Raw genomic sequence first — 14,233 nt, 5'->3', positions numbered from 1 at the left:
ACTTTTCCCACCTCTCCAAAGACTTCTAACCAAGCCAAATAGTCCGCCTATATTACCTCTTTTCTAAACTAAAAGTTCCACTTGGGGAAACAGAGATTTTCATCTATATGATGATGCCATCACCTATATAAACAACTTATTTTATGGATTCTGTTCTGTATATACTATTTACTAAAGAGTCTTTAGCATTTTTCACCATAGTTTATATGAAAGTATATTTAATCATGTACAAAACCCACTAACTGTAACCTTCTCAGCATTACCACAATGGTAAATATAGTTACACCTGAGCAATATGTCAAAATCTAACAATAAACATATTATTTTACAATGCAATGATATAGTAAAAAAAAAAAACAACTTATATAAATTGTGAAGGAAATGATGTGCTAGATAAAGTCTTAAACATAAATTCATTCATGAAGAAAAATTGTGTAAACTATGTTTTTACATTACTTGGTTTGGCTTGGCTAACCATGAAGGGGGCTCAACACCTGACTTGAGCAGAGTTGTATTTACTGTGCGCCTAAAGGCAGCATGGAAAAATCTTCTCCCAGATAACCCCTCCCATTGGTCTACAAATGAGATTGGACCTTAGCGCTCTGAGCATGCTATAAGCATGAAAGTAGTGCTATATAAAAGCTATAATTTAATTTTTAGTGAGCCCAACAGACACTGTACAAAATGACATGAAACATATTCAAGCTTAGTAAATTTTCGGATCAAATAGTGTTACTAGATGCAGCCTGCACAACTTTAGTCATGCCACTCGGATTGGGCTCTTTAGTGTATTAAAATTTTACTATATGAATTGCATTATAAAATAGTACATCATTTTGACGAAATGACTTCTTGACCGAATCATCTACATATAAACTATATAGAAATGTATCAAACATTATTTAAACTTTAAAATTTATATTTAAAAAATCTACAAACTATTTATTAATTTTTTTTAAATAATTTTTTTCTTCACTTTCTTTTGTTTCATCCCTTGAAGCAGCTAAAAATAGTCTCTTAATAGCCTCATCTAGAAATAATGTATTTTAAAAAGCTTAAACTCACAGCAGCAAAGGTATCACTGACAACTCTTAAGGTCCAGTGTGGTTTGCTGAGGTCAAAAGTTTGAGATGGAGGCCTGGATAACCTGCTTTCTTGACCCTTCTCTTTTTCTTTTGCCCCCTTTTCCTTGCCTACCTTAGGTTTAGAAGATTGTTTTGGCATTGGTGTCTTTTCCAACTTGGGTGATGAAAGTGGCCTGTTACTCACTGTAGGTAACAATTGCATAGTTGATAGACATATTTTTTTTTTTAGTTGATAAAATTAATGGAATAGGTAATTAGAATATCTGTGGCATTTTATTTCTTTCCCAACTTCTTATGTGACTAAAGAGGCCAATCCTTGGTGCACAGTCACAGGCTGAGCATCTGTATCACCAGGTGCTTTTGTAACACTCTTCTTTCTACTTCTGGTGTGTACAAAATGGCAAATACTATGCGAGGAATCCACATATGTAAAGACTATATGAGATTGGTGAAAAATCTAAGTTGGGGTGAGACAGATGTGTTTACAGCCACTACAATATCTTATACATATTTGTGCCTCTGTAACACCATTACAAATACTGTAAGGATTTGGTGGTAGAAGAATCACAAACTTTGCAGATGACATAAATGCTCAGATAAAAAAGAACAGGAGGATCTGTGGATAGAAATCAATGTAGAGAAAAGTCAATGGATAACCTACTGAGTCAATGTTTTTCACTACTGGCAACAGACTTGGAGAAAAAGAGCTAGAAAGTGTCAAGAGATTCACCCACTTCAAACATTTCCATACAAAAGTGGGCACACAAATATGTAAACCATATGGAATAATAATATTTAGCCTGTAACATAAAGACTGGAAAAATAAATTGGAGTGGCAATGATCAACAACTAAAGTGAGATGCATCAAAACTGCCTTTGTAAAATGTTGTAATGAAAAGATGACTGCCTAGCTTGTTGTGCAATATGTGATGGTGCAGAAGATATAATAAAAAAAGTTTGATAATCAACTTTTAAGAATGAAAAACTGTAACCTGCAAACAAAAAAATGTCTACCTTTCAAATCATTTTTCTCCATCTCTTTCAACATTTGAACAAATCTCCAGGCACTTTCAGAAAGTGGCCAGCTGTTCTGTAACACTGTGGCTTGTATAACATATTTGTGAGGCTAGCAAGACCCAAAAAAAAATAAAATAGTAGCTCATAAAACATTTTCTGTTTTTCTTTTGTTGAGTAAAACATTCCTAGTTTTTTACTATTATTAGTACTATTATTAGTACTAGTAAGTGAATGTTAGGTATTAAAAAATGTGTAACTATTTATTTTGATTATCATTTTTTTAATCTTAAATATCACTTTAAAATGTTCTTCTGTTCAGCTGTCATTCAAAACTTTGACATGTTCACTATGTTGTTATTTACTGAGTCTTTACTTTGTGCTAAGTTAACAGCATTTGATTGGTTCTATATTAAGTTCAGAAATATTAAACATGGGTTACACAGACATAGGTGGTTGAGCAGTAAAGCACTTGGTTTCTGAACCAGGGGTCCCAGGTTCATATCCTGGTGAAGACTGGGATTTATAATTTTGGGATTTTTTAGCACCTCTGAGTCCACCCAGCTCTAGTGGGTACCTTATATTAGTTGAGGAAAAGTAAAGGCAGTTGGTAGTTGTGTTGGCTACATGACACCATCACAGAAACATTTGACGTTTACATCATCTGTCCTATAGATTGCAAGGTCTGAAAGGGGAACTTATACTGTACTTAGACATTCTAATATTCATGAAGATAAAAGTTTGAAAACTATTTAGTTTGATATTTGATAACATTTGTACAAATTTCTTTCAAACACTAATGTTTTACTTGAATTTTATAAATATTTATTAGTATGGGGGATTTTATGTTCAAAAAATGTTATCCAACACAGACATAGTTTCATTAACATTAACCAAGTTTTGCTATCAACTGTGGGACATTAATGAATTCATTATGTGAAATAAACCTTAGTTCACCAACTTTAGTACATGGCATGCCAAAACATTAATTATTTTATACAAAATGTATTCACAAACAGCTTGTGCTTTTAATGTGTTTCATAATTTAATACTAGCTACATAAGACAAGTCAATGATTACCCTGCTATCTTCTAATCTCTCTGCCAGTTCAGCATCAGATCTCATGCTGTTTCTCTGAAAAATAAAATCACTCATTAGAACTATTCCTCTAACTTTAGCAGAAGACAGTTGAGTCCATGAAAAATCTTTTTTTTTAGGAAAACTGTAATGAGATCTTGAAGGAATGTCTCTAAGAAATACATAAAAGGACTTGGTAACTTCAACTCTCTACACTTATTTAACACTATACTTTAAAATGATTTGATGTTTGCTCCTTGCTAATTAAAAACATTTCAGACCAAACAGATCTGATACTAAATGATCAATGAAATTATTATTAACTACATTAAGACTAACAAGTGATTACAACTTACAGATGGAGGGGACTGATCTGCATTGGTAACAGATTCTGTTCTCTTGCTTCTTGATGGCTTGTCAGCTTTAGCAGAGATTGCATTGTTTGAACCACGTAAAGCTGGACAAAAAATATTTTCAGAATTTGCAATGTCCACCAGGCTTGACTAATGACAGCTACAATGTCAGAGCTAATAAATACATTTCCAAAATCACAAAACTTTCTAGTATGAGGCTGGTTCAATTTTTTTTTTCAAAAGCTAGCTTTGCGTTCATCAATAGTACAGTGACTATTAGTTTCATGCATGCTTAGGATTTATTTTCAAGAAAAATTAATGTGTGTGACAGAAGAGAACTGGAGAACCAGAGAGCAAATATCTGGAAGTAAAGATGGAAGAAGAGGCAAAGGAGAGGGAAAGGGAGGCAGAAGGAGTAGTTCAGAAGGAAGGTCGGATTAAAATGGGAAGAGTTTAGTAGAAACAACACTCATAACTAGGTTTGTGTTTCCTCTTAGACTCTTACATTTTTGTATGCTCATTATTGAGTACTATACATACTTTTGCTAGAAATGGGAAAAGACAAAAAGTATGGAATGCTATGGGTGTTATAAATCCTTTTATTTTTTTGTAGAAGGCAGGATGAAGAATGCATTGTAAAATGATGGTGTGTTTCAAACATTCATATCTAATCTATATACCCAAGATGAATTTATTATATTACACGTAGGATACTTCTTAGACTAAAAGAAAACAAACAATAATACAACTAGTCAAATATAATAAAATATTTTAACAATCTTAAAAAGATTTTAAGATATTTTATTTCAAATAAATTCTTATGCATCATTTGCATTGGGTCATAAAAGTAATTATCTATGAGATTTTAACTAGTTAAGAGGGAAAGAAGAACATTTACAAACAATTCTGAAATGTTATGTTGTTTTTTTATGAATGACTCACATGCTCTAGAGCTAGCCCTTCTATTGTCCAAGTCCTCCTGGGTAATGTCCTTAAGGAAAGTGAATGCTGGTATAACAACATGACCTTGTCCTACAGCACTGATGATTTCCTCCTCATTGTCCAGGACAGCCAGCTTGATGTATGCATCAGGTTTAGATGTGTTGAGCTGAAGACTGGCAAAGTGATCCTCAGCCACCTTCACACTTTGTCTGGCAAACAATACAAAAAAGTATTTTATGATGATACCAAGTAACACAAAGGATCAAATATAACAAGGAATACTTAGTCCTTATAAAAATAGAGACCATTCTCAAAATGGCCTCTTCCATCATGATCATTATGGTGGCCCAAAATCAGCTTCTTTGTAAGCTTTAAATTATATTCAGCACTATTGGCTTACATACTCTGTTAAGGTTTGGGGGGGGGGGGAGCTGATAGCTGAATGGTGATGCTGAATTCAACCCTTTGGAAACAAATACATAGTGGTGTTCTACTCCCAGTATGACAAAACATGTACCTTAAAATGATATTTTTTGGATTGGGAATGTAGTCAACACTTACCTTAAAATGATATTTTTTGAATTGGGAATGTAAACATTTACCTCAAAATGATATTTTTTGGATTGGGAATGTAGTCAACACTTACCTCAAAATGATATTTTTTGGATTGGGAATATAGTCAACACTTACCTCAAAATGATATTTTTTGGATTGGGAATGTAGTAATCTCTAATTTCTTTTGTTACAAAGCTGCAGCAAACATCTTGTGTCTGTGGTGCTGGTAAAGGACTTAATGAGCCTATGAGACGCATGCGCCAGTTGCCAGGGGTCAAAGGTTGCTCTATAGTTCTTGCTTCTGCTACAAAAGAGTAGCCTTTCTATTGGAATAAAATAAAATAACATTATGTACAGTGTTTTTAACAACAGAAAGAAAAAAATTAATAACATGATGAAATTCAAAAGAAAAGTTTTCCTAAAGACTTAAGAAATGTTTCGAAAATGTATGAAGGAATTATGTGAGAAAGATAACATTCCTTAAGCAATGTCAGAAGCTTAGAATTGGGTGGATTCAAAGTTGTGTTTCAATTTCAACAATCAAGGTTCAAATTTAGGATAATTGTTATTCCACAGGGATTGGATGGAGGTACGGTAAAACACATAGCTAATAATCCATAGATCTCAAGTTGTAAAAAGTATTTCTATTAGGGTGAGAAGGCCTGGACTGTTCAGTCAACTTAAATGAATCCCAGATCTCAGCTAGGTAAATGAAAAGTGGTTGGTTTCTTTCATAGTTACACAACATACATTTAATTTCATTTGTCAAATAGAACTTTAAACTACATAAGAAACTAATTTAATTTAGCCCAGTACAATATCTTTTGATGAGTAATTTATCATGGAAACATAGACAGTTGATTAAAAAGTATTCCATAAAACAGCTGCTGAGATAGTTACCTTATTTTTCTTATAGATGTATGGAGCAACCTTCTGGAAAACTCTTGGAATCTCTTGGTAGGTGTCATTGTCAATGACTCGAAGTAAACATGTATTTATAGGCACATACAGTTTAGGGACTACCAGTGTCTCTTCTTTCACATAAAATATATCTCTAAAGTTTTTGAGAGGAAAAAAATGAAACATTCTCATGTATTGATAAATGCAAATAAATACATATAGATAGAATAGAGGCCTATTTATTTTTTCAATATTAGCTCAGGTTCAATTAAAAAATAAGAGGTCGAAAAGTGGCCAGCTTGCTGAGAGCAAAAAGTTTTGGTAATCTTGGCCAGGGGAAGAAGACGAAAATTTGTAAGACAGAAGATTATATTACATGCAGGAACTGTGGCTAAATCTGCCCTTTTAACAACTGGGCCACTTTAGACATGACAGATCGTGCTCTGATTCAAGTGGAAGTAATGCAAATCAGTGAATCAGCTCTCAAGACAGACAGCACCAAACTATACAATTAGATTACTGTATCAAATGGTGCTACAGTCAAAATGGGACACATTTAAAATACTTTAAATCCTTAGAAACAAATGCTGCAGGAAATTCAATACAATATTAAAAGCTAGTAAAAGAGAAGAAGTGTGTCACATATAAAAAAACAACAACTATTATTTTGTAGTAAAAAAAAAAATTCTAATTTAAATGTTGAGGTCAAGAAAAACAAATGAGTTGACTAACCTAAAGACAATAAACCAGCTCATTGATGGCTGCTCAGTGTAAGCACCTTTATAATCAGCATAGCAGATTTTATTCCATTCATCTTTAAAAAAGGGGTACTGGGCCATTATGTCAGGATTTCTCTTGAAAATTTCTCTAGTAAATGCACATAATAATAAGTAATAATGCAATATGGGATAAATGAAAATACACACTGCTTAAAGGACCATCACTAACAAACTGCTTTGAAATTGTACATTACCTAAGTAAGAAAAGGCCATTTTCCTCTGAATTAGCTTCAATGATTGTCAAACACCTGCTTAAGGTGTCAAATACTTTGGCATTTAATTCTGTACCTAGACATATAGATACAGGTAATTAAAGATAATATTTTGTTGAAAAGAAAACAACATGTAATGGCTGATAAAAAACAAACAAACAGTAAACCAAATCTAACTAATAATATGGAAATAATTTTTTTCAGCGTAGATTTGCACAAACACATATTTTGCACTGACCTCCAACACGAGCTTTTTTCAGTTTTCTTGTAAAATATCCTCTCCAGACTTTCTGAATTTTGACAGCAGCTACAAGTTCTTCAACAGTCGGCTGCCTGGTAAGATAAAAGAAAACAACAGTTTGTTTTTTTAAGTAATTACATTAATAGAACCTCATTAATAGAATATATTTCATTAGCAAGTTAAAACAAATATGTATTGATAAAAGTCATCAAGTTTCACCATTTGAAGGAAAAAATGAAAAGTATGCTTTGAAAAACAAATGTTGAATTATCAATAAATGAAAAAAAAAAACATAACGTAACATCAATAAAGAAAAAGCAATAGGAGGCTAAACAAGTATAACAACTAAAAAGGTTAACAGTTCAAGTTATTAAAAAATCATCTTTCAAGACTTTCACAGCTTACTTTAGTTTAGACATCTCTCTTGGACTGAAAAGGTATGCAAAACAATGTTTAGGTCCCTTGCATGCTATATAAATCACATCATTATTATAGTGGGTTCTTATGACAGTCACTATTAAGTTACAATAAAAGTTCTTATGAAAACCTCTAATTTATCATGCAGTTAATAATGTAATCTATTCCCTATTAAAACCAAACTATATTAATCTTTAGGCTGCTAAAGATTACATTTCTAATTCACTCGTACGCTGCCTTTGATATAAAGCTATGCTATGTAAAACAACAGACTATCTCAACCGCAAGAGAGGTCTTTTTCTCTTCTGTGAAAAAATGAAATAGGCTTTTTAAAACCAATATACTTTAGAACTTCATAAAACAATGTTCTGTTTTGTTCATTACACTGTCCATCTTTGAAACATTCTGTAATTTTTAGTACATAATACACTTATTCATTGTTCTTTCTTAGTTTTCTTTCGTAGTCTTTTTTTATTCCTAAAATTATCCTAATTTAGGTTTCAGATTCAGAAGATTTCTGGATTTATGAAGTTTGGATAATCAGGACTCCACAGTACTTTGCTTAGTGTTGCTTAAAAAAAAATATATATTTTGAGTATTTTTTCAAAGGTAAAAAAAATCAACATGTTTTCAACATAAGACTGGATATTTGTAACAAAATGTATGCATATTTTTTTTTTATTGAATGAAGCTATGGCAGAAAAGACAGTTTATAACAACTAAAGAGTAGGCCTATATTGACTAGTCTTATTATTTGAAAATTAAAAAAAAACTATTATGTTGTTCCATAGTCAACAAATTTCATCTATTTGTCACAATATAAATGGCAGATTAACTTTTGATAGAGTGTTGTTTTTTATTTACCAATAAGATGGCAGAAGCATAGACATTTCTGATAAACAATCCTAGGAAAACTAAAAATAATTCTTAAACTTTAAAACAATTTATTCTTTAAATGGAATAGTAGGGTATTTAAAAAAGTTTGATTGATAAGTTATAAATTACAAAAGGCATTCACACTTCTCTATATCTGTGATTAAACATTTTTAACTAGAATAAAATAAACAACAATGAAAGCACAAAACAAGGTACAATTATAATATCTAAGATGGCTGCAAGTCTTTTTTTTTTGTTTCACTACATAAGGAAACCTCAACAAATAAGAAAGAGAATAACATAAAATACCTGGCAGAATTTTCATTTCTGAAAGTTGAAAAAGTAAAATTATTTACTTTTGGACTACCATTTCTGTTTATAAAGTTATATCAACTCACTCACTCTCACTATTGGTCTGGTCCAAATCTTGTACATGCTATTTCTCCCACTTCCCATTCATGGATCAAGTTGAAACTTTACACAATTATTTATTGTCAATGACAATACAGGAATCAATAAAAAAAAAATAACAAATTAGTTAATTAATTAATGATAATGATTTTAATTAAAAGTAAAAATACTATATCTATTTTGTATGATTTCATCTATGTAATGAATATCAAAAGAGCATGTTATAGTCTTAAATAATATAGATTTCATTTAAGATTTTATGATATTTCTGATTAACTCATTACCCAGATCTTATCAATTTGAAACATGGTCATAATATCAACATAATATGCCTATCTCAATGGACCTTAAAGTCTTAAAAGAGAACTTCCAGAACTGTTGTACAACAAGACAATAGCAAAATGGTTATCCTAGGAAAAGATGCAGAGAAAATGGAAACAATGCATATCTCTTAATGGCTGAACATAGAAAAATAAGCATTCATGTTAACAATATTATCAAATCATAAAACAAAATAATAAAATTCAAAAACTGTAAACTGTCCAGTTGAGATTCATCATTGCCTCAGAATGTATTAAAAAAAAAATAATTAAAATTCCCTACTCAGACCTTAAGTTTCTAATTTTATTCTTAACTAAAAATGCAAACATAAATACTTAAGTCATTTATAAAACCCCCATAAAATAGGGTGAAAAAAATTAAAACATGAACACAAACATTTAAATATTATATTATAACATGAACTAGCTTGAAAATGTAATATATCAACTTATTTTAAATCCTTTATGACAGAAATTTGACAATAAAACATATAATTGTGTACTGTATAGCTTTCATTTGTCAATTAGGACAAAAAAAGTTTTCATGATTTAATATCATTTTAGGGAATAAAATAATTAATAATGGGAGAACTTTTCTTTTTTTTCTTAATAAGGAATTAAGTAAAAGTAAAGTTCCCCTCTCATACCATGTGGTCTATAGAGCAGATGATGTAAAGGTCATCTGTTTCTGAGGCCCATGGTTAACTCTTTCTCTCCTTACTGACGATACCAACGTTGATTCCACCAGAATGTGGTAAATAATTACGGAGAGAAAGAGTAAAGTTAAATTGATTGGTATTCTTCTTCTACAAACATCAAGATACTGCTCCCCATTTAAGATTTATGTTCATTAATAGGCACATTTAAATTATTATAGCTTTTCCAAAAACTTGAATCCTGATGCTGTACATTTTCTTTTAAGTTTTGTTTGATGTTTTCAAATCATTTCATTGTTCAATTCCTACTCTTCGCTCATACTTTATTCATGGGTGGAAAGATGATAAATTAAATATGAATGTTCTTTTTTTGCTCAATTATTTGAACATACAGTATATTACTTATTTAATCATTTCTGACTATTATTTTGACATTTTTTATTACTTTGAGTGGTAAAGCTCTTGGCTTTCGAACCAAGGGTCCTAGGTTAGAATCCTGGAGAAGACTGGGAATTTAGTTTGGGGATCTTTAAGGTCCACCCAGCTCTAATGGTATCTGACATAAGCTGGGGAAAAGTAAAGGCGGTTGGTCATTGTGCTGGCCACATGACACCCTCATTAAATGTTAATAAGTGAAGCAAAATGCAATCCTCATCGTAAATTTTTTACATGTTCCGGATGTTCCTTCAGAGTTGAAGGTAATTTATTTCCTAGTCCAAACTTCCAGCAGGACAAAGGAGGAGGGCAGGATATGAACCCTGGACCACTGAGACAACTGAATGACAGTCCAGAGACAAGCCAGTAAAATTTTTTTTTATATTATTAGACAAAAAGAAAAGTCTTTATTTCAACAACAAAAAAAAACAACAACATAATCCTATAGCTTCTAATTTAGTCTATTGAAAAGTAGAGAAAAATAGAATTTTAAAAAATAAGATAAGAATTGTTAAATATGTCAAGTCTCAAAAACATTTTATAAAAAAAAAGTATTTCATATTTGGTCAACACACTGTAAGAAAGATAGCACAAGATGTAACTAGCTTAACAAAGTCTTTGTAAAGAAAATCCATGAACATTTTGTTTAATCTGTACAATCAATTATAATCTAGAGGTACTATTCATTTAATTAACTTTTATTAAAATAAAATCATTTAAACAAAGTGAAAACTATTGAAATTGAAATGTTGCTCAAACTGTAATACAACAATGTCAATCAAAAATCAATCAAAGCAGTATCAACATACTCATCCTCATCAAGGCTGAAAGTTATGTAAATAGTTTAGAGCCATACTACACATAATAATAGTACAAATAATAGAACTACAAGCTAAGAGCCTACATCCAAGAATTTATGCAATGTAATTTAAATTGTGTATGCTGCCTTTTGCTATTGAAACTAGGCAGTTACTTTGTTTATTTGCAGAGAATAAACAATATTTAAAAAAAAATTGTCTTCAGATGATTACTAAATGTTGTATACTGTATATACTACTGTGATGTGACCTGCTCAACTTTAACCAAACAGACTAATTATTTACTTATCCTACTGAATGGGGAATCATGCACAGCTTTAGCTGAAGAGCAATCTTGTTTAAACAATAATTAAAAAGAAGCCATTGACTGTATGAAGTCTTATTAGAAAATATTTTCAAAAATACTTGTCTTGATGTGTGTAGTAATAGGATTTATGCTTCTATGCTGCATAATTAATTACGAGCTTAAAAAACATCTTAGTCCACTGTTTCCTAGAAATTCAATGCTATTTGTTATATTTATAATGCAATGTAAATGAATAACTTCCAAAACAATAATACATCTTGTTATGGGAGAACTTTATCTATAGTGTTACCAGAATTGACTGAAATGCAATGCAGTTGTTTGGATAATTAGAGAAAAAAAAAAGGAAATAGTCTTTCAAGTCTTCAAAATCTATTTTAGTCAGAAATAATAATCAAGACTCTATTAATTGAAGTTATTTCTTTAAAAAAAAAAGACTTCCTTGGACTTCTCTCTTGAGTAAATTATTAGTAGCTGATGGGCGCAGTGTTTTGTCATAGTGCTATCAACAATAATGCAGTTTTATTGTCATAGTGCTATCAACAATAATGCAGTTTTATTGTCATAGTGCTATCAACAATAATGCAGTTTTATTTCTATCTTAGCCCATTACCTGTTTGTCCAGTTTGTTTCATTTTTTTCCACATCTGGAGAAGAATATGTAAGAACACATGATTTATGCAGACTAAGGCATAATATACAATTTAAAGACTCTCTAATATATCTTTTTAGAACTAAAAAATTACCTAATTTTAAACAACCAAAAATAAAACATTATTTAAACCAGTGTTTCCCAAACTGAATAAGTGTTCAACAAACTATTAATGAGTAGGTCTACATGTGAATTAATTATAACGTAAATGCAAATGTAAATAATCTTCAAATACAAAGACAAAGCCTTATAAAATGCTCAGAAAGACTCAAAGATAAAGGCACATTGTTCCATATGCTAGGACAAATTTGTACAAATGCTCCTTATCTTGATACAATACAGACATTACTTCAAAGAAGATGATTATGTCCTACGCATCATGCATTTAGTCATACATATTAACCAATGACTTAAGTCTCTAGTGCTATTAGAGCCTGGAGTGGGTTGCCTAAGTCAGCTAGGAAAACCAATGCCTTGGTAGAATTTAAATCATTGGTTAACATGCATGACTAGATTGACCTAGGAACACGTGTAGAACGTAATCATCTTCTTTTTTGAAGCTATGTCTGTATTTTATAAGATAATATGAAATTATAAAATTTGATGTTATTAGTTCTTCTTGGTAATGGAAAAAACTGTATAACAACAACTGACTGTTTATTGAAACAAAGTTCAACCATAAATGAATTCTGATTAAGTTTGTGTGAAGAGTACCAAATCATTTCAAAACAAGCTATTGTTATTTTACTTCGGTTTTCTACAACCTATAAGTGTGCAGTATGATTTTCTTATAATGTTGCAACAAAGTCAAAGTCATACACCACACCAAATTTTAGGTTTCATCTAACCAATATATATGGCTGATATCAAAAAGGTATGATCTTTAAGTACACAATATCATCAAAGCTAATCACCCTATTTTATCATACATTTTCGTAGGCCTAGTTATATATTTTGAAATAAATAATAAAGATAAATTTAGGATATGGTTTAACTATTACTGTTTTATTGAAACAACAGGAAATAATCCAGCCTAAAAAATAAACTAAGTGTTCCACTAAATTCTCTAAGTGTACAAAGTGTTCCGCTAAAGACAACATTTGGGAAGCATTAGTTTAAACAATGAAATAATAAAGCTCATTCCTATGTATTACCTGTTTCAGAAGAAGTTGAGTCTAAGTGTCCAAGCAATTAAATGATTGTAAGAAAGAAAGAAAAATATTGGGTTACAATGTTTACCATTGAGAAAATTTGACATTTTTATAATTATATTTTAAACCAAAGATATGTAAACCAAAAAAATATGCAATATAATGATGTAAATAACAAAACTATTCAGTTCAGATTCATTATGTCCCCAGAGTATCTTAAGAAAAATAAAGTCTCTAAATTTTATTCCAAACTTAATAGAATGCTGTAAAATGAAATCTCATATTAAAACACAAACACACATTACCATGTGTCTTCTGGAAGTTTTGAATACATTTTCATACATTAAATGTTAAAAGGTTTGAAATACATTTTCAAAGCTGTACATAGAATCAATTTAAATTCTCTTAGGTTTTTTTTTTTTTTTAGTAGTATTCTATTTCTAAGTTAACAAATTGGAAAAATTAGAATTAGCATAAAAGTTAAAGATTTAAATTGGTTAAGTAAGAAAAGGTTCTTGTGAAAACAAAAGCAAAATAAATGTTAGTATTTAACCTTTTCAAACTGGCCTTCCATTTGGCAGCAAAAAGAAGAAGATGTAGACAGAGATGTAAAGATAATATCAAAGAATGGACAGGCCTTCAACTAATGAAATTATATCAAAGGCAAAAGACAGAGGAGTGGAGAAAGACGGTCACAGATCTTGTGTGGTACCCCAATGGCTGCTTATGAAAATAGCTTTTATAGTTATTTATAGTTATTTAAAAAAAAAATTTATAAACAATAAAGGGACTAAGTTAAGTTATACCACTTTATCAGTCAAGGAAATTTTCTTTCTCTTGTTCAAGATACAAAATAAAATAATGAATTACCAATAGCTAATTAACAAATTGTTTAATTTTTTAAAATTGATTCTTGTGTTGACATGTAAAAGAAATAAGTGGGCAAAATTTCACCTTGATCTGAGATTGGGTGTGAGAGAAAAAACATGAACAAACTTTTTACCAGACAGACTGACAGAGTGAGTTGATATAAGC

At 30.6% G+C, this 14,233-nt stretch overlaps 1 protein-coding gene across 17 annotated transcripts in view; it reads right to left on the bottom strand.

Annotated features, from left to right (window-relative positions):
- LOC106078008 (androglobin-like) overlaps positions 1–14,233 on the bottom strand; it is an 87,882-nt gene that overhangs the window by 7,675 nt on the left and 65,974 nt on the right. For 14 of the 17 annotated variants that reach the window (XM_056032908.1, XM_056032918.1, XM_056032903.1 and 11 more), the window contains 15 exons: positions 13,202–13,222; positions 12,009–12,042; positions 11,083–11,097; positions 8,761–8,778; positions 7,564–7,587; positions 7,156–7,250; positions 6,900–6,993; positions 6,659–6,793; positions 5,927–6,080; positions 5,162–5,349; positions 4,472–4,680; positions 3,533–3,633; positions 3,180–3,233; positions 2,100–2,211; positions 1,066–1,268 (listed from right to left, as the gene is read on the bottom strand). In XM_056032908.1, coding sequence (XP_055888883.1) covers positions 1,066–1,268; positions 2,100–2,211; positions 3,180–3,233; positions 3,533–3,633; positions 4,472–4,680; positions 5,162–5,349; positions 5,927–6,080; positions 6,659–6,793; positions 6,900–6,993; positions 7,156–7,250; positions 7,564–7,587; positions 8,761–8,778; positions 11,083–11,097; positions 12,009–12,042; positions 13,202–13,222 — 1,457 coding nt within the window. The remainder of the gene's footprint in view (positions 1–1,065; positions 1,269–2,099; positions 2,212–3,179; positions 3,234–3,532; positions 3,634–4,471; positions 4,681–5,161; positions 5,350–5,926; positions 6,081–6,658; positions 6,794–6,899; positions 6,994–7,155; positions 7,251–7,563; positions 7,588–8,760; positions 8,779–11,082; positions 11,098–12,008; positions 12,043–13,201; positions 13,223–14,233) is intronic. The other 3 variants (XM_056032912.1, XM_056032916.1, XM_056032917.1) reach the window with 1 other exon arrangement.

Source organism: Biomphalaria glabrata, chromosome 6 (genome assembly GCF_947242115.1).
Source record: "Biomphalaria glabrata chromosome 6, xgBioGlab47.1, whole genome shotgun sequence".
Lineage (NCBI taxonomy): Eukaryota > Metazoa > Mollusca > Gastropoda > Planorbidae > Biomphalaria > Biomphalaria glabrata.
The sequence above is the reverse complement of the archived record's forward strand: the minus strand, read 5'-3'. Positions and strand labels throughout refer to the sequence as shown.